The sequence below is a fragment of the Anolis sagrei genome, chromosome 13 (genome assembly GCF_037176765.1).
Source record: "Anolis sagrei isolate rAnoSag1 chromosome 13, rAnoSag1.mat, whole genome shotgun sequence".
Classification (NCBI taxonomy): domain Eukaryota; kingdom Metazoa; phylum Chordata; class Lepidosauria; order Squamata; family Dactyloidae; genus Anolis; species Anolis sagrei.
The window spans coordinates 4,890,966-4,911,423 of record NC_090033.1 but is presented as its reverse complement, the minus strand read 5'-3'; the positions used below and the strand labels follow the sequence as shown (position 1 = coordinate 4,911,423).

Here is a 20,458-nt window from a genome sequence, read left to right as displayed (position 1 = left end):
CTGCTTCTCTGGCCCTGGAACTCAACAAAAAAGCTCCTGTTTTGTAGCAGGTTTCCTATGAGGCGGGTGAGACGGTAGTCCTTTGTGATATTATACATTTTTCTCAGGAGGAGGCGGTGGTTCACAGTAAATGACTGTGTAGCAATAAACCAATTACACAAGAAAGTAGGACATTAAATATATATTATTAAAAACTATGATACTTCATCTTGTTGATGGGAAGCTTTCCACCGGAGTGGAAATCATCTATCAGAGGGCAAACTGTTAAAGCTCAGCAGGCTGAAAGCCAAAATCAAGGTCACAACATGTCTTATAGAACTCCATTATGCCGATGATAATATAGTCTGTGTGCATTTAGACTACATTATCATCGTCATGACATCTACAACATCTGTTACAGAACTCCAATATGCTGATGATAACATAGTTTCCCTTTATGCCTCTTCGAATTCTGCAGCACTGCTGGGCACAACTGACCTCTAGTTAGAGCAGTGGTTCTCAACCTGGGAACCCCAGATGTTTTTGGCCTACAACTCCCAGAAATCCCAGCCAGTTTACCAGCTATTAGGATTTCTGGGATTTGAAGACCAAAACCATCCAGGGACCCCAGGTTGAGAACCACTTCTCTAACTGGAGGTCAGCTGTGCCCAGCAGTGCTGCGGAATTCGATGAGGCATGAAAGGGAGAAGCGGGCCAAGAGAAAGGCACATCAAGTCAACGCTGACCGGGCCCGCCTTCCACCTGGAAACAAATGCCTTCACTGAGGAAGAACATGCAGACCAACAATAGGACTCCACAGCCATCTATATATATGATAATATGATATTGTAATTATATATTTATATTACATGTAATATTAATAATAATATTACAATATAATTGGTATAGTACAATATAGCAGTGTTTAATGCTGATATTGTACTATGCTAATAGTATAGTTTATTGTATGTATATATACCTTGTAAGCCGTTCTGAGTCCCCTTCGGGGTGAGAAGGGAGGCATAGTAATGTCGTAAATAAATAGATAGATAAATCTATGGACCCACCAGCAAAACACTATACTTAGAGGACCATCATCCTTGGACAACAACGGATCGCCTAAGTAAGTAAGCAAAAATAAGTCTGTGAGAGAAGCTTCAGTGTGAGATAAGCCTTAGTCTGCGAGAACTCCTCAGAGTGTTAGAAGACTTGGTGTGAGAAGCTTCTGTGAACATAGGTCTCCAAGAATAGGTCTCCACAGCCACCTATGGTCCCACCACCAAGACACTATACCTCGAGGTATGTGGTATCGCCTAAGTAAAGTATGAGAAGGTCTCTGTGTCAGTTCACCTCAGTGTGAGAGGCGTCAGTCTGAGAGAACCCTCAATGGGAGAAAGGCCTCAGTGTGAGGTACGTTTCAGTGTAATAGGCCTGGGTGTGAGTAGGCCTGGTGTGTGACCCACCACCAAGACACTACACTTGGAGGACCATCATCCTCGAGCTATGTGGTATCGCCTAAGTAAAGTATGAGAAGGTCTCCGTGTCAGTTCACCTCAGTGAGAGAGACGCATCAGTTTGAGAGAGCCCTCAATGGGAGAAAGGCCTCAATGTGACTTACGCTTCAGTATAGTATCCCTGGGTGTGAGTAGGCCTGGTGTGTGACCCACCACCAAGACACTACACTTGGAGAACCATCATCCTTGAGCTATGTGGAATCGCCTAAGTAAAGTATAAGAAGGTCTCTGTGTCAGTTTGCCTCAGTGTGAGAGAGGCGTCAGTCTGAGAGAGCCCTCAATGGGAGAAAGGCCTCAGTGTGAGGTACGCTTGAGTGCAGTAGGCCTCGTTGTGAGTAGGCCTGGTGTATGACCCACCACCAAGACACTACACTTGGAGGACCATCATCCTTGAGCTATGTGGAATCGCCTAAGTAAAGTATAAGAAAGTCTCCATGTACGTTCGCCTCCATGTGAGATAGGCATCACTTTGAGAGAGGCCTCAATGGGAGAAAGGCCTCAGTGCGAGGTACGTTTCAGTGTAGTAGGCCTCGGTGTGAGTAGGCCTGGTGTGTGACCCACCACCAAAACACTACACTTGGAGGACCATCATCCTCGAGCTTTGTGGGATTGTTTAAGTAAAATATAAGGTCTCCATGTTAGTTTGCCTCAGTGTGAGAGAGTCGTCACTCTGAGAGAGCCCTCAGTGTGAGAAAGGCCTTAGTGTGAGGTACGTTTCAGTGTAGTACGACTCGATGTGAGTAGGCCTGGTGTGTGACACTACACTTGGAGGACCATCATCCTCGAGCTATGTGGGATCGCCTAAGTAAAGTATAAAAAGGTTTCTGTATCAGTTCGCCTCAGTGTGAGAGAGTCATCAGTCTGAGAGCCTTCAATGGGAGTAAGGCCTCAGTGTGAGGTACACTTTAATAGAAGGTCTCCATGTAAGTTCACCTCAGTATGAGAAAGGCATCAGTCTGAGAGAGCCCTCAGTGTGAGATATGCGTCAGTGTAGTAGGCCTGGGTGTGAGTAGGCCTGGTGTGTGACCCACCACCAGGACTCTACACTTGGAGGACCATCATCCTCGGATAACGAGGGATCGCCTATGTAGAGTAAGTAAGGGACCTGGTGAGCAAAAGTGTCCCTATGAGAAGAGAAGTCCCCACCAAGCCTGTTCTCTTTTGGGAGAAAAATTAGGGAGGGAGAGAAGGAAAGAAAGAGGGAGGGAAAGACAATTTTCCTGATTTAAATCTCTTTGGCACGAGGCGAGGATTCCAGTTCCCCGCCAGTCTCCCCTTAATAGGAGTGTGAAAAGACTCGACCTGACAGCTCATTACAATGTGAGCCCTCCCTCTCCAGAAAGGGTCTCCCCTCCTTCCGTATTTTTCCCCCTCCTCCTTCTCTTTTCTCTCCCCCTTCATCCTGCAAAACTCGTATTTATTTGCTGGCTTACGGCTTTTGATTTTTCTCCCCCCTCCCGCCCTCCTTGCTGGAAGGCACCGAAGCGAAGAGCTCATACCCAGAGACACCTTCAAGGAGGAAGAGCGGAGAAGGAGATCCTGCAACAGAGAAAGCAGAGAAGTCGGATGCGGAGTGAAATTTCGCTCCCAAGACATTTCCATTTGTGGAAGGAGCGAGATACTTCATATGACGAAGGCTTTGAGATCTCTATCCGCATCTTTCCATAGGACCTTTCCCACTTTGAGGACATCTTCCCATGTTCCAGAAGAACGCACAAGTGTGGAGATGTTTCCGAGATGATTGGCAACACTAATCCTTGCTTTCCATGACTGTTGTTGGATTTTCGGAAATCCTCTTGCTTTAGATTCGAACATTGTGTTTTGGGTGTCACTTGAAGGCGATCCAGCGTGAAATCTTCAGATTTGAATGTTGTGATTTGGGTGTCACTTGAAGGCGATCCAGTGTGAAATCTTCGGATTCAAACGTTGCGTTTTGGGTGTCACTTGAAGGTGATCCAGTGTGAAATCTTCAGGTTCGAATGTTGTGATTTGGGTGTCACTTGAAGGCGATCCATCGTGAAATCTTCAGATTTGAACGTTGAGTTTTGAGTGTCACTTGAAGGGGATCCAGAGTGAAATCTTCGGATTCAAACATTGTGATTTGGGCGTCACTTGAAGGAGATCCGGTGTGAAATCTTCGAATTCGAACGTTGTGTTTTGAGTGTCACTTGAAGGAGATCCAGACTGAAATATTCAGATTCGAACGTTGTGTTTTGGGTGTCACCTGAATACAATCCAGAGTGAAATCTTCAGATTCAAACGCTGTGTTTTTGGTGTCACTTGAAGGCGATCCAGAGTGAAATCTTCAGATTTGAACGTTGTGTTTTGGGTGTCACTTGAAGGAGATCCAGAGTGAAATATTCAGATTTGAACGTTGTGTTTTGGGTGTCACTTGAAGGAGATCCAGAGTGAAATATTCAGATTTGAACGTTGTGTTTTGGGTGTCACCTGAATACAATCCAGAGTGAAATCTTCAGATTTGAACGTTGTGTTTTGGGTGTCACTTGAAGGCGATCCAGAGTGAAATCTTCAGATTCAAACGTTGTGTTTTGGGTGTCACTTGAAGGCGATCCAGAGTGAAATCTTCAGATTCGAACGTTGTGTTTTGGGTTTCACTTGAAGGCGATCCAGAGTGAAATCTTCAGATTCGAACGTTGCGTTTTGGGTGTCACTTGAAGGCGATCCAGCGTGAAATCTTCGGATTCAAACATTGTGTTTTGGATGTCACTTGAAGGCGATCCAGTGTGAAGTCTGCTCAGGATTTGAACGTTGTGTTTTGGGTGTCAGTTGAATGCGATCCAGCGTGACATCTGCGCAGACCATCGGCTCGTATCTATCCATCAGTTTGGTTCCTGATTTCAAGCCATGACCAAGAAGACTCTGCATCGTTTGGGATCTCTTCTGGCTTAATCATTCATCCAAGCCACCGAAGTGACTTGTAATGCTCGTCTATCGTTTGTGATCGGGACTCAAAGAGAAGGATACCTCGTTCGATTTCTCTTCTTTTCGGAACTTTTCGGAGTTTTGTCTCTTGTCTGTTTCCCACTCGGAAGATGTGGCACAAAACCAAGACACGCTATTGGAGTTGGCTGCTTTTGGCAGCCTTGTTGAGCCAGGACTTGTGGTGTTTCCAAGCTGTCGCGGCGAAGAGAGAGCGGAAGAAAGCCAAAGAGCCCAACCAATACACGGAACCCGTCAACACCACTCTGTCCAACAGCGAGGAATTGAACGGACACTCCAAGGTAGGTTTGCAAAGCAGATAAGACATGTAGAGTTGGAGGGGATCGCAAGGACCATCCAGTCCAACACACCTTTTGTCAGGCAGGAAAGCACAATCAAAGCCCTCCCAATAGATGGCCATCCAGCCTCTGCTTTAAAAAATCCAGAGAAGAATGTCCTACCATAAAAGTGATGTAATTTAGGGAATTGCATTGTTCCAATGAGAGGTACATAGCTTGGAGAGTTCTATCGCTTCACCAAACTATAACTCCCAGGTTCTATAGCATAGAGTTGGAAGGGATCTCAAGGATCATCTGGTCCAACCCATCATTTGTCGGGCAGGAAAGCACAATCAAAACCCTCCCAACAACTCCCAGGTTCTATAGCATAGAGTTGGAAGGGACCTCAAGGATCATCTGGTCCAACCCATCTTTTGTCGGGCAGGAAAGCACAATCAAAACCTTCCCAACAACTCCCAGGTTCTATAGCATAGAGTTGGAAGGGATCTCAAGGATCATCTGGTCCAACCCACCTTTTGTCAGTCAGGAAAGCACAATCAAAACCCTCCCAACAGATGGCCAGCCTCTGCTTTAAAAAATCCAGAGAAGGATATCCTACCATTAAGGAATTGTGTTGTGCTGATGAGAGGTGCATAGCTTGGAGAGTTCTATCGATTCACCAAACTACAACTTCCATGTTCTATAGCATAGAGTTGGAAGGGATCTCAAGGACCATCTGGTCCAACCCACCTTTTGTCAGTCAGGAAAGCACAATCAAAACCCTCCCAACAGATGGCCAGCCTCTGCTTTAAAAAATCCAGAGAAGGATATCCTACCATTAAGGAATTGTGTTGTGCCGATGAGAGGTGCATAGCTTGGAGAGTTCTATCGATTCACCAAACTACAACTTCCATGTTCTATAGCATAGAGTTGGAAGGGATCTCAAGGACCATCTGGTCCAACCCACCTTTTGTCAGTCAGGAAAGCACAATCAAAACCCTCCCAACAGATGGCCAGCCTCTGCTTTAAAAAATCCAGAGAAGGATATCCTAACATTAAGGAATTGTGTTGTGCCGATGAGAGGTGCATAGCTTGGAGAGTTCTATCGATTCACCAAACTACAACTTCCATGTTCTATAGCATAGAGTTGGAAGGGATCTCAAGGACCATCTGGTCCAACCCACCTTTTGTCAGTCAGGAAAGGACAATCAAAACTATCCCAACAGATGGCCATCCAGCCTCTGCTTTAAAAAAATCCAGAGAAGGATGTTCTACAATTAGGGAATTGTGTTGTGCCAATGAGAGGTACATAGCTTGGAGAGTTCTATTGTTTCACCAAACTACAACTTCCATGTTTTATAGCCTAGAGTTGGAAGGGATCTCAAGGACCATCTGGTCCAACCCACGTTTTGTCAGGCAGGAAAGTACAATCAAAGCCCTCTGGTCAGATGGCCATCCACTTAAAAGAACCCAGAGAAGGATGTCATACCATAAAAGTGATGTAATTTAGGGAATTGTGTTGTGTCAATGAGAGGTACATAGCTTGGAGAGTTCTAGCGCTTTACCAAACTACAACTCCCAGGTTCTGTAGCACTGATCCATGGCAGTTAAAGTATTTATCAAACAGCACTAATTCTACAGTGTAGATCAGTGTTTCTCAACCTTCTGAATGCCGTGACCCCTTAATTCAGTTCCTTATGTTGTGGTGACCCCCAACCATAATATTTTTTGTTGCTACTTCATAACTCTTATTTTGCTACTTTTATGAATTGTCATGTAAATATCTGATATACAGGATGCATTTTCAATACACTCAAATTTGAATACTGGTGGGGCTGGGGGGAAATAGACCTTGACATTTGGGAGTTGTAGTTGCTGGGGAAATGGAAATGCTGGGGGAAATGGAAGGAAAAAGGAAGAGGGGCTGAACAAGAGCAAGATGGATGGATGGGATCTTTGAAGTGACTAGATTGCCCTTGAAGGAGCTGGGGGTGGTGACGGCCGGCAGGGAGCTCTGGCATGGGCTGGTCCATGAGGTCACGAAGAGTCGGAGCCGACTGAACGAATGAACAACAAGAAGTTGCTGGGATTTGTAGTTCACCTACAATCAAAGAACATTCTGAACTCCACCAACAATGGAATTGAACCGAACTTAGCACACTGGAAGGGTTTGGTGGGCTTTGACCTTGAGTTTTGGAGTTGTAGTTCACCCCCATCCAGAAGTACCGTGGACTCAAACAATGATGGATCTTGTTTGAATAATTCTTGCTCTCAGTTATCTAAAGAGATATGATTGAAAAGAAGAAGACGACAAGAAGGGCAAAAGAATAGTCCATTTCTCTATGTCTGTGGTTCCCAACTTTTTTTTTTTTAAACAGGGACTACTCTCTAATATTAGTACCAAAAGGGTTACGAATCAGTGTTTGGTCAACTTTAGATTCGATTTGGTTATTGGGGGCCGGAGGTTTAGCACGGCTGGAAAATCATCAGCAATTATAAGCTCTATCAACCAAAAGGTGGTAAGTTCGAAGCCCTGGGTTGGCATGAGCTGCCAACTGTCAGCCTAGCTCATTGTTTACCTAAGCAATTCGAAAACAGCTTTAGCTGTGATTAGAGAAATTAGGTACCGCTAAAAAGCAGGGGAGGTGTTTTATGATGCCATAAAAAAGGAGGTCAGAAAATGCTGGGCGACCAAAAGGAAGGAAGAAGCTCTGTCAGCTCTTCGTCATAGAGGATAGAACAACAACAGCCCAATCTTCCATGGCACCTCCTTCTGTTCTGTCTGTCTGTATAGACAGAACAGAAGGAGGGTTGTTGTCCGTAGACATCCTCCTGATCGAATTGCCGGCATGTCCTTATGTACGCCTTTTATTACCTCCCCACTTAAAGCTGTACCTATTTATCTACTGACATTATAGAATCATAGAGTTGGAAGAGACCTCCTGGGCCATCCAGTCCAACCCCACTCTGCCAAGAAGCAGGAAAATCGCATTGAAAGCACCCCTGACAGATGGCCATCCAGCCTCTGTTTAAAAGCTTCCAAAGAAGGAGCCTCTATCACACTCCGAGGCAGAGAGTTCCACTACTGAATGGCTCTCACAGTCAGGAAGTTCTTCCTCATGTTCAGATGGAATCTCCTTTCTTGTAGTTTGAAGCCATTGTACTGCGTCTCTAGGGCAGCAGAAAACAAGTTCACTCCCTCCTCCCTATGACTTCCTCTCACATATTTATACTTGGCTAATATGTCTCCTCTCCGCCTTCTCTTCTGAAGGCTAAACATGCCCAGCTCCTTAAGCCGCTCCTCATAGGGCTTGTTCTCCAGACCCTTGATCATTTGAGTCGCCCTCTTCCTCTGGAGACATTCCAGCTCGTTAATATCTCTCTTCAATTGTGGTGCCCAGAATTGGACACAATATTCCAAGTGTGGTCTAACCAAGGCAGAATAGAGCATGGGGAGCATGACCTGCGCACTCTGTCTCTGTTTACAAAAGCTTTGCCTTCTGTCCACACTCTCATTAACTTGACTCTCATTAACTTCTGCACCTGACAAATCACCTTCGGGCAGTTGCTCTGAGAAAGACGGTGAAGGGTCTCACCCAGGAATGTGGCCTTGTGAATCTTCCTGAGACAGCTCGGACCTCTCATCTGTGCTTAACTCATGCCCAGGCAAACCCTCATCCACGTTGCCAACAGACTTAGTCCCACCATCAGGAACATCACCCCCATCCCCATCATGAACATCAGACACAATCACAGGCCAACACTTCTGACTTAGGATGGAGTTCTCGTGGCAAGAGGGGGTTCGAGGCTGAAAGAGTGTGGACTTAAATGACTGAACAGGAACACATTGAGATCAGTGTTGAGATCCTGCCATTAGCCCTTCCCAGAGGGTCCTGGGCAGAAAGTTGGGCCAAGTGAACCGAATGTGCCTTTGGAAGCGGACCCGTCCCCATCTTCCATGTCCTATTTACTTGATCCAAGGCTATTAAAGAATATTGAAAGCAGAGTCGGATGTACTTACTTACTTAGGCGATCCCTCGTTGTCCGAGTAGGATAGTCTTCCAAGATCAGTGTGCTGGTGAGTCCATAGGTGACTGGAGCCCTATCCTTGACCCGCATCTTCTCCCACAGTGAGGGCATTGGTTTCCAGGTGGAAGGCGGTTTCAGTCGGGGTCTTCCTCTTGGCACATTTCTCTCTTTCGCCCTCCATTTGTGCCTCTTCAAATTCTGAAGCACTGCTGGTCACAGCTGACCTCCAGCTGGAGCGCTCAAGGGCCAGGGCTTCCCAGTTCTCAGTGTCTATGCCAGAGTTTTTAAGGCTGGCTTTGAGCCCATCTTTCAACCTCTTTTCCTCCCCACCAACATCCCGTTTTCCGTTCTTGAGTTTGGCGTAGAGCAACTGCTTTGGGAGACAGTGATTGGGCATCCAAACAATGTGGCCGGTCCAGCGGAGTTGGTGGCGGAGGACCATCGCTTCAGTGCTGGTGGTGTTGCTTCTTCCAGCACGCTGACATTTGTCCGCCTCTCTTCCCAAGAGATTTGCAGGAATTTTCGGAGGCAACACTGACGGAATCGTTCTAGGACTTGCATGTGATGTCTGTAGACAGTCCACATCCCGCAGGTGTATAGCAGGGTTGTGAGGACAAAACTTTCTTAAAAAGCACCTTGATACCCCTACGGATATCCCGGTCTTCAAACACTCTCTGCTTCATTTGGGGAAATAGCTGCACTTGCAAAGCTCAGGCGGTCTTGTATTTCAGTGTCAGTGTTGACTTTTGTGGAGAGGTGGTGGCCACAGCAGGGTTGGGAGGACAATGGCTTTATAAACAAGCACCTTGGTATCCCTACGAATGTCACGGTCCTAAAAAACACTCTCTGCTTCATTCAGAAGAATGCTGCACTCGCAGAGCTCAAGCGGTGTTGTATTTCAGTGTCAATGTTGACTTTTGTGGAGAGGTGGCTGCCAAGGTAGTGGAAATGGTCAACATTTTCTAATGTTACACCATTCTGGCATTGGAGAGGGATTGGCTAGTGACTACTGGAAGAGCATACAACACCGCCTGAGCTCTGCGAGTGCAACTTTTTCCCGAATGAAGCAGAGAGTGTTTTCTTGATGTTCAATGACAGGCCGAGCTTCTCATATGCTTCTGTGAAGGTGTTTAGAGTGGCTTGTAGGTCTTCTTCTGAATGGGCACAGATGACGTTGTCGTCAGCATACTGGAGTTCTATAACAACATAGAGTGGCTTGTAGGTCTTCTGAATGGGCACAGATGACGTTGTCGTCAGCATACTGGAGTTCTATAACAGATGTTGTGAGTTCTATAACAGATGTTGTTGCAGCCTTGGCTTTGGCTTTCAGTCGGATGTGGCACCTGGGACACTTTAGGGCTTGCCTCGTCTCCAGCCGTGGGGAGCGGAGTCAGTAATCCCTCCACAACCACAAAGTTCGAGGGCTTACTAACCTTTTGTTCCAGTTTGGTTGGAACTCCTTCGAGGCGTCCTTTGGCTAATCTGCGGCTGTCTGCATAGGCGGCTCCGCAGACAATTACCCCATTGTGGTTAATTAGCTAACAGGGGCCTCATTACCCTCCCAGGAAGAAAGGAGAGTCAGAGCTTTTCCTTGTTGTGTTCTCCTTACACAATTAGTAGTGTGTCTTCATTAGCTCCCTTTGTCTGATGCAGTGAGTCATTTTTTGAACTGGAAAGAAACTTGGGTACATGGATATCAGTGATTCTCAACCTGGGGGTCGCGGCCACTGGGAGGGTTGCGGAGGGGTGTGAGAGGGGTCTCCCATGACCATCAGAACACACATATTTCTGATGGTCTTAGGAACCCCTTTGGCAGAGAAGGCTGAAGATCTCTTCACCTGTCCTTCTCTTCCTTTTTGATGGCAAATCCTCCCACCAAAAACCCTCCTCCTGCTTTCTGGGTATAGGTGAACTACAACTCCCAAACTCAAGGTCAATGCCCACCAAATACTTCCAGTATTTTCTGTTCTTCATGGGAGTTCTGTATGCCAAGTTTGGTTCAATTCCATAATTGGTGGAGTTCAGAATACTCCTTGATTGTAGGTGAACTATAAATCCCAACTCCTAAACGTCAACATCTATTTCCCCCAAACTACGCCAGTGTTTACATTTTGGCATATTGACTATCCATGCCAAGTTTGGTCCAGATCCATCATTGCTTGAGTCCACAGTGCTCTCTGGATGGAGGTGAACTACAACTCCCAAACTCAAGGTCAGTGCCCACCAAACACTTCCAGTATTTTCTGTTCTTCATGGGAGTTCTGTATGCCAAGTTTGGTTCAATTCCATAATTGGTGGAGTTCAGAATGCTCCTTGATTGTAGGTGAACTATAAATCCCAACTCCTAAACGTCAACATCTATTTTCCCCAAACTACGCCAGTGTTTACATTTTGGCATATTGAGTATCCATGCCAAGTTTGGTCCAGAGCCATCATTGCTTGAGTCCACAGTGCTCTCTGGATGGAGGTGAACTACAACTCCCAAACTCAAGGTCAATGCCCACCAAACACTTCCAGTATTTTCTGTTCTTCATGGGAGTTCTGTATGCCAAGTTTGGTTCAATTCCATAATTGGTGGAGTTCAGAATGCTCCTTGATTGAAGGTGAACTATAAATCCCAGTGATTACAACTCCCAAATGTCAAGGCCGATTTTCCCCAAACTACACCAGTGTTCACATTTGGCCATATTGAGTATCCATGCCAAGTTCTGTCCAGATCCATCACCACAGTGCTCTCTAGATGTAGGTGAACTACAACTCCCAAACTCAAGGTTAATGCCCACCCAACCCTTCCAGTATTTTCCGTGTGGGAAGTTTGGCCCAATTCTGTCGTTGGCAGGGTTCAGAATGTTCTTTGATTGTAGACGGACTATACATCCCAGCAACTACAAGTCCCAAATGTCAAAGTCTGTTTTCCCCAAACCCCACCAGTGTTCATATTTGGGCATATTGAGTATCCATGCCAAGTTTGGTCCAGATCCATCATTGCTTGAGTCCACAGTGCTCTCTAGATGTAGGTGAACTAAAACTCCCAAACTCAAGGTCAATGCCCACCTAACCCTTCCAGTATTTTCTGTTGGTCGTGGGAGTTATGTGTGCCAAGTTTGGTTCATGCGAAAGGGCCTCAGGACTCTGAGAAAGAGTGTGTTGTCAATGCATTTGCCAACTTCCTGCCCTCCAGTGATGTTGGATTGCAACCAGAGTAGAAAATTCTGGGATTTGTAGTCCAGCACAGGTGCGGAGTACCCAATTTGCAAAGCATTGAACTAGAGAAACTAGAGAAACCAAGATCTAAATGCCAGGCTGCACCCAAATGCTGTGTGAAATTCTCTATGGCATGGATTGATATTTGTTGACAATCAAAATGCATTTTGAACTCCACCAACCATGGAATTGAACCAATCTTGGCACACAGAACTCCAATGGGAGTTGTAGTTCACCTCCATCCAGAGAGCACTGTGGACTCAAACAATGATGGATCTAGACCAAACTTGGCACGGATACTCAATATGCCCAAATGTGAACACTGGTGGAGTTTGTGGAAAACGGACCTTGACATTTGGGAATTGTATTTGCTGGGATTTATAGTTCACCTACAATCAAAGAACATTCTGAACTCCACCTATTATGGCATTGAACCAAACGTGGCACACAGGACTCCCATGACCAACAGAAAACACTAGAAGGGTTTGGTGGTCATTGATCTTGAGTTTTGGAGTTATAGTTCACCTACATCCAGAGAGCAATGCGGACTCTAACAATAATGGATCTGGACCAAACGTGGCACAAATATTCCATATGACCAAATATGAACACACATGGATTTTGGCAGAAATAGACCTTGACATTTGGGAATTGTAGTTGCTGGGATTTATAGTTCACCTACAATCAAAGAGCATTCTGAACCTTACTAATGATTGAATTGGGCCAAACGTTCCACACAGAACTCCCATGACCAACAGAAAATACTGGAAGGGTTTGGTGATCATTGATCTTGAGTTTGGGAATTGTAGTTCACCTCCATCCAGAGAGCACTGTGGACTCAAACCATGATGGATGTGGACCAAACTTGGCATGGATACTCAATATGGCCAAATGTGAACACTGGTGGAGTTTGGGGAATATTGACCTTGACATTTGGGAGTGGTAGTTGCTGGGATTTATAGTTCGCTTACAATCAAAGAGCATTATGAACTCCACCAATGATGGAATTGAATCAGACTTGGCATGCAGAACCCCCATGACCAACAGAAAATACTGGATGGGTTTGTTGGGCATCGTCCTTGAATTTTGGAGTTGTAGTTCACCTCCATCCAGAGAGCACCGTGGACTCAAACCATGATGGATCTGGACCAAACTTGACATGGATACTCAATATGGCCAAATGTGAACACTGATGGAGTTTGGGGGAAATAGACCTTGCCATTTCAGAGTTGTAGTTGCTGGGATTTATAGTTCGCTTACAATCAAAGAGCATTCTGAACTCCACCAATGATGGAATTGAACCAAACTTGGCATGCAGAACCCCCATGACCAACAGAAAATACTATTTTCTGCGACCCCTTTGAAACCCCTCGCAACCCCCCAAGTGGCCGCAACCCCCAGGTTGAGAAACCCTGACGTAGATGCTTTAGGATAGTGAGAAAGGGAGGGACACCACATACTTGGACCACAACCCTCAGAAAGGCTAAATGAGGGATTATGGGAATTGCAATCCAAGGGACTAACTTCCTTAAGCGCTCGGTCTCTCCCTAAGCAGGCTGCGAGTCTCTCTTTGTGGCTGCCAGGCTCTCCCGATGCCAAGATCAACAGAGCGACTTACATGCTTATGCCTTGGATTGCTCATGCATGCCGTAGTAATTAAATAATAATACCACAAAGACAGAACACTCATTTTAGCTGTCAATCACGCCGGCTGGCTCGGGGGGGGGGGATGTTAATGGGGGAACAGCCCCCCGGCTGCCTTTCTGATCGGGATTTGTAATTCGAGGAAGTCGGGGATGGCCGTGCTCGCCAGGCAGAAACCCTCTAGCGTAGGACAATATGACAATATCATGCGACACTGTTATAGCGCTGTCGTTCCACTTCAATGGCTATGGGATCCCGGGATTTGCAGTTTAGGAGGAGTATTAGCATCCCAAGCTAGAGAACTACACATCCCAGGGTGTCCTGGGAGGTGGTCATAGCAGTTAACATGGAATGATGCTGTTATTACAACCTGGTGTGATGTTGAGCTCAATTTGCAGAAATGGCAGCAAGCGGAGGACATTTCCGAGTGCTATAATTGTCCCGTTCGGAAGGTCCCATTGGTGTAATCCTCATAGAATCCTAGAGACCTTGCGGGTCATGCAATCCAACTTCAATATGCTGATGATAACATAGTCTGTGCGCATTCAGAAGACTTACAGCGTCTGTTATAGAACTCCAATATGCCGATGATAACGTAGTATGTGCGCATTCAGAAAAAGACTTACATCATTGGTTATAGAACTCCAATATGTCAATGATAACGTAGTATGTGCACATTCAGAAGAAGATCTACAACATCTGTGACAGAACTCCATTATGCCAATGATAATGTAGTATGTGCCCATTCAGAAGAAGATCTACATCTGTTATAGAACTCCATTATGCCAATGATAATGTAGTATGTGCCCATTCAGAAGAAGACTTACAACATCAGTTATAGAACTCCAATATGCCAATGATAATGTAGTATGTGCACATTCAGAAGAAGACCTACAAAATCTGTTAGAGAACTCCAGTATGCCGATGGTAATGTACTATGTGCATATTCAGAAGACTTACACCATCTGTTATAGAACTCCAATATGCTGATGATAATGTAGTATGTGTGCATTCAGAAGACTTACAACATCTGTTATAGAACTCCAATATGCTGATGATAACGTAGTATATGCGCATTCAGAAGAAGACCTCCAACATCTGTTAGAGAACTCCAATATGCCAATGATAATGTAGTATGTGCACATTCAGAAGATTTACAACATTTTTATAGAACTCCAATATACCGATGATAACGTAGTATGTGTGCAGTCAGAAGACGACTTACCATATATGTTATAGAGCTCCAATATGCTGATGATAATGTAGTATGTGCACATTCAGAAGACTTACAATATCTTTTATAGAACTCCAATATGCCGATGATAATGTAGTATGTGCGCATTCAGAAGAAGACCAACATCTGTTAGAGAACTAACAGAGGGAGGGAAGGAGGAAACGGTGGAAGGGAAGGATGGAAGGAGAAAAAGGAAGAGGGGGAAGACGGGAGGGAGCAAAGAGGGAAAGACAGAAGGGAAGGAAGGATGGATGAAAGGAAGGAAGGAAAGAGAGAAGTAAGGGAGGGAAGGAAGGAAGGATGAAGGAGAGAAGGAAGGAAAGACAAAAGGAAATGAAAGAAGAAAGAAGGAGAGAGGGAGGAAAGAAAAGGAAGGATGAAAGGGTGGAAGGGAAAAAAGGAGGGAAGAAGGAGGAAGAAAGGAAGGGAAGGATGAAGAAAGGAAAGACAAAAAGGAAAGAAGGAAGGAGAAAGAGGGAGGAAAGGGAAGGAAGGATGAAAGGGTGGAAGGGAAATATGGATGGAAGGAAGGCAGGAAGGGAAGGAGGAAGGAAGGGGAGGGAGGGAAGGATGAAAGGGTGGAAGGGAAGGATGGAAGGAGAAAAAGGAAGAGGGGGAAGATGGGAGGGAGCAAAGAGGGAAAGACAAAAGGGAAGGAAGGATGGATGGATGAAAGGAAGGAAGGAAAGAGAGAAGTAAGGAAGGGAAGGAAGGAAGGATGAAGGAAAGAGAGAAGGAAGGAAAGACAAAAGGGAATAAAAGAAGAAAGAGGGAGAGAGAGAGGAAAGAGAAGGAAGGATGAAAGAGTGGAAGGGAAAAAAGGAGGGAAGAAGGAGGAAGAAAGAAAGGGATGAAGAAAGGAAAGACAAAAAGGAAAGAAGGAAGGAGAAAGAGTTAGGAAAGGGAAGGAAGGATGAAAGGATGGATGGAGAAAGAGAGAGGGAAAGGAAGGAGGTAAGTAGGAAGGAAAGGGAAGGAAGGAAGAAAGGAAGAGAAGGATGAAAGGAAGGGAGGGAAGGATAAAGGAAAGACAAAGGGGAAGGAATGAGAAAGGGAGAGAGGGAGGAACGAGTCAAGGAAGGAAGAACGAATAGAAGGAGAAAGAGGGAGGGAGGTAAGGAGGAAGGAAAGACAAGGGAGGGAAGGGAAGGAAAGATGAAAGGATGGAAGGGATGGAAGGAAGCGAAGCAGAAAGGGAAGAGAGGAGGAAGGACAAAAGGGTGGAAGAGAATGGAGTGAGGGAGAAAGAGGAGGGAGGAAAGAGAGAAGGAAGGAAGGACGAAAGGGAAGGGGAAGAAAGAGGGAGGTAAGGTGGAAGGATAGGATAGGATGGCGAGAAAAAGTGCAAGGGGCCGTACCTGGTGTCGATGCACCTTAGGAAAGTGTCATAGCACCGTTTTGGGCCCGTTTCAACTTTGAGGAGTTTGGTGTTGGCAACCGATTTCCCAAAACCGACAAGTGTGAATGATCCCCGATCCCATCCGTCGGCGCCCCTCGCTTGCCAAACTTCTATCAGACGAGACAAGCCCCGGAGTGGTATAAACCTCAACGGAGAACCTGTCAGCTCCAAAGCTTTCGTGAATCACCTCCTGGAATTTGGGCTTGTCAATGAAACTCCTGGAAGAATGTATCCAAAATCTGGAAATAAGAATGCGTATTGATTCGTGCTGAGGTTTATCTCAGCGGCGGAATTGGATCCCTGCCGGATTAAGGTTTACGCAGGAGATCAGAAACCGTCAAACCAGAATTACAGGATGGTCTCGAAAGCCCCGCCACCCCGGCCGTCCTCTGACGGTTTTTAACTTTTTACACAAAGCTCTGCGCTATTCGCCTCGCCAAAGCCTTCTCAGAATTAACGGCATAATTAACCTGCATTAATTGCCAATTGGTTCACACCAGTGGTTCTCAACCTCTTCTTGACCAGGGACCCCTTTGGCCAGGGACCACGTTAACCAGGGAACAACTTGACCGGGGAACACCTTGACCAGGGAACACTTTGACCAGGGAACACTTTGACCAGGGAACACCTTGACCGGGGAACACCTTGACCAGGGAACACTTTGACCAGGGAACACCTTGACCAGGGAACACTTTGACCAGGGACCACTTTGACCAGGGAACACCTTGACCAGGGATCACTTTGACCAGGGACCACCTTGGCCAGGGATCACTTTGACCAGGGACCTCTTTGACCAGGTACCACCTTTATCAGGGACCACTTTGACCAGGGACCACCTTGACCATGGAACAGCTTGACCTTGGGCCTCTTGACCAGGGACCACCTTGACCAGGGACCACCTTGATCAGGGACCATTTTCTCCAGGGATCACTTTGACTAGGGACCACCTTGACCAGGGACCTCTTAACCAGGGACCACCTTGACCAGGGACCTTGATAAGGACCACTTTGAACAGGGACCACTTTGACCAGGGAACACCTTGACCAGGGACCACTTTGAGTAGGGACCACCTTGACCAGGGACCACTTGGACCAGGGACCTCTTGACCAGGGACCACTTTGAGTAGGGACCACCTTGACCAGGGACCATTTTCTCCAGGGACCACTTTGACCAGGGACCTCTTGACCAGGGACCTCTTAACCAGGGACCACTTTGACCAGGGACCACTTTGACCAGGGAACACCTTGACCAGGGACCACTTTGACCAGGGACCTTGACCAGGAATCACCTTGACTAGGGACCACTTTGTCCAGGTACTCCTTGACCAGGGACCTTGACCAGGAACCACCTTGGCCAGAGACCACTTTGACCAGGGACCACCTTGACCAGGGACCTCTTGACCAGGGACCACTTTGAGTAGGGACCACCTTGACCAGGGAACACTTTCACCAGTGAACACTTTCACCAGGGACCACTTTCACCAGGGACCACTTTCACCAGGGCATGTGTACCATCAAGCCATGTAGGAGCCTCTGTGGAACATACATACACAGATCTACTTTGTTGGGCTACAACCACCAGCATCCTCTGACCACACTGGTTCGGGGAATGTAGGCATTGCAGTCCAAGGGGTATCTTCTTAGCACTGCCCGGGAGTGTCGAGAGATGTTATCTATGGGAAAGACCACCCATGGCTTGGCTTCCATGCTCTCAATGCCTCTTCTTATTCTTTCCTTAGATGCTAGAGTCCTCAGACCCTCGCATCACAGACCCGCGCCGGACGTGGATCTCATTTGTGCAGCGTCCCGGGGACGGCAGCAGCTCCAAAAAGAAATGCAAAGGGAAAGATAAGAAATTAGTAGGTCACCTCTGGAAGCTATACACTCATACTAATAATACTAACCATTAGGGATGTGCAACGTTATCGTTACTCTTCGTATTTCGTATTAAATTGTATTTCGTATTAAATTGGGATACATTGTTTTTGTCTAAACTTTAAAAAGATCCCCAAAAATCTGTAGATGTGTGAATCTTTCTGAAATTTCTGGGGATTGATACCTTGGTTATCCTATGCATTGTATATAAAATTCAATTTAAAACATTGAAAATTCCCCAAAAATCAGTGGATAAGCGAAACGTTCGGAAATTTTTGGGGCTAACAGTGGTAAATGTGCTCTACCATTGTAGTAAGTATAACTCTGATAGTTTCAAAAATGAGGGAGATAGGAGCCCCTGAAGTTTCTCCAGTTAGAGTAATTGTGCACAATTACTGTAACGAAATTTTGTTACTCTCATTATAGTAATGATTTTTTCACTTACTTTAGAAACACTTTAGAAATGAAATGACAACGTCCCCCAGTTTTGTGATGACTTCTGAATCTTTTTTTTTCATGGATCGCACATTCCTAACTCTCCCTGATGATGCTCTAGATCAGTGGTTCTCAACCTGGGGTCCCCAGATGTTTTTGCCCTACAACTCCCAGAAATCCCAGCCAGTTTACCAGCTGTTAGGATTTCTGGGAGTTGAAGGCCAAAAACATCTGGGGACCCCAGGTCGAGAACCACTGCTCTAGATCTCTCCCATTTCTCATCACTCTCTCTGCCACAGCCTTTCTGTCTATACACTGTCCTTTTGTGGTTGCCTCTGAGTGCTGCATATATACATATCCATTCATTTGAATAAGGCTACCACAAAACATGGTGGATTCTTTTCATTGAAACTCTACCAGTATTTTAAGTTTAGCAATGAAGGATATGTGTGCCACGTTTGGTCCAGATCCATCAAGCCATGTAAGAACCTTTGCGGAACAAGCTTATTTATATAGATACATATTTTTCAAGGAGAGATTACTCCACTTCTGGTGACTGTTAAGTAGGAGATGCTGAATTAATTGGGCACCTGTGTCTGGAGACGGCTGACTATAAATCCCTAGAATCCTAGAGTTGGAAACGATCTCAATGCCATCCGTCCAACCCTCTTCTGCCAGGCAGGAAGACACAATTAAAGTATTCCTGACTGATGGCCACCCAGCCTCTGAGAATGACTCCAAGTCAAATAGCTCTTTCTGTTGGGAAGTTCTTCCTTGTGTTTAGCTGGAATGTCTTTTCCTGCCATTTGAATTCTTTGCTCCATTGTGTCCTAGTCTCTGGAGCAGTGGAATACAAGCTTGGCTCCCTCCTCAATGTGACACCCTTTTGGGTGGGGGGTGTTTTCAAGCTGTGGGTGGTGGACACCATGGTTGAAGAATGCATGGATAGGAAAGGCTGCCTATATAAGGTACATAGGATGATATATGTCTTTAATGCAGTGTTTTCACATTTCTGACTTTCTCAATGTCTTCTCCCGTCCCCCCTTTTTCTGTTGACTTTAGCGTGGGTTGGTCGGACCTCCTGGGCCCCCTGGTCCTCCGGGTCCCCCAGGAGCCCCTGGGGCGGAAGTCACTCAGGAAGTGTTATTGCAAGAGTTCAAGGAGATGCTGAAAGGTAAGCGGATTCTAGGACAACGGATGGCCTTTGAAGGTTCACATCTTGCTCATCTGTCATCCTTCTCCTTCAATAGGATCTCTTCAATGGAAGAGATCCCAAAGGTCATCCAGCCCCATCCCCTACTGCCATGCACAAAGCACGCCTGGCAGATGACCATCCGGCCTTTGTTTGAAAATCGTATAGATAGTTAAGGCTGAATGCTCTTTAATTGTAGGTGAACTATAAATCCCAGGAACTACAGCTCCCAAATGTCAAGGTAATCCCCCCCCTCCCCCAACTCCACCAGTGTTCACATTTGGGCATATTGGGTATTTGTGCCAGGTTTGGTCCAGATCTATCATTGTTTGAGTCCACAGTACTCTCTGGATGTAGGTGAACTATAACTCCCAAACTCAAGGTCAGTGCCCACCAAACCCTTCCAATGTTTTCAGTTGGTCCTGGGAGTTCAGTGTGCCAAGTTTGGTTCAATTAGAATGCTCTTTGATTGTAGGTGAACTATAAATCCCAGCATCTACAACTCCTAAAGGACTTACTTAGTTTCACAGTACAAATATGGATGCATCTACACTGAAGAATGAATTCAGTCTGACACCCCTGTGACTGCCATGTCTCTATGCTGTGAAATTCTGGGAGTTGTAGTTTGGTGAGGCACTAGCATCCTTAGACAGAGAAGATTACAGTCTTGTCAGACTACAACTCACAGGATGTCTAGAGGGAGACACAAGCCCTCCATCCCTGCTGCAGTGACTTT

At 45.9% G+C, this 20,458-nt stretch overlaps 1 protein-coding gene across 2 annotated transcripts in view; it reads left to right on the top strand.

Annotated features, from left to right (window-relative positions):
• The first annotated feature begins 2,726 nt into the window (after positions 1 to 2,726).
• Positions 2,727 to 20,458, top strand: part of C1QTNF12 (C1q and TNF related 12) — a 41,396-nt gene continuing 23,664 nt past the window's right edge. The window contains exons 1-3 of one of the 2 annotated variants that reach the window (XM_060758975.2): positions 2,728 to 4,735; positions 17,960 to 18,079; positions 19,593 to 19,704. In XM_060758975.2, the coding sequence (XP_060614958.2) occupies positions 4,547 to 4,735; positions 17,960 to 18,079; positions 19,593 to 19,704 (421 nt within the window). In that variant the 5' untranslated portion in view covers positions 2,728 to 4,546. Of the gene's footprint in view, positions 4,736 to 17,959; positions 18,080 to 19,592; positions 19,705 to 20,458 lie in introns of both variants that reach the window. The other variant, XM_067473010.1, reaches the window with a different exon arrangement.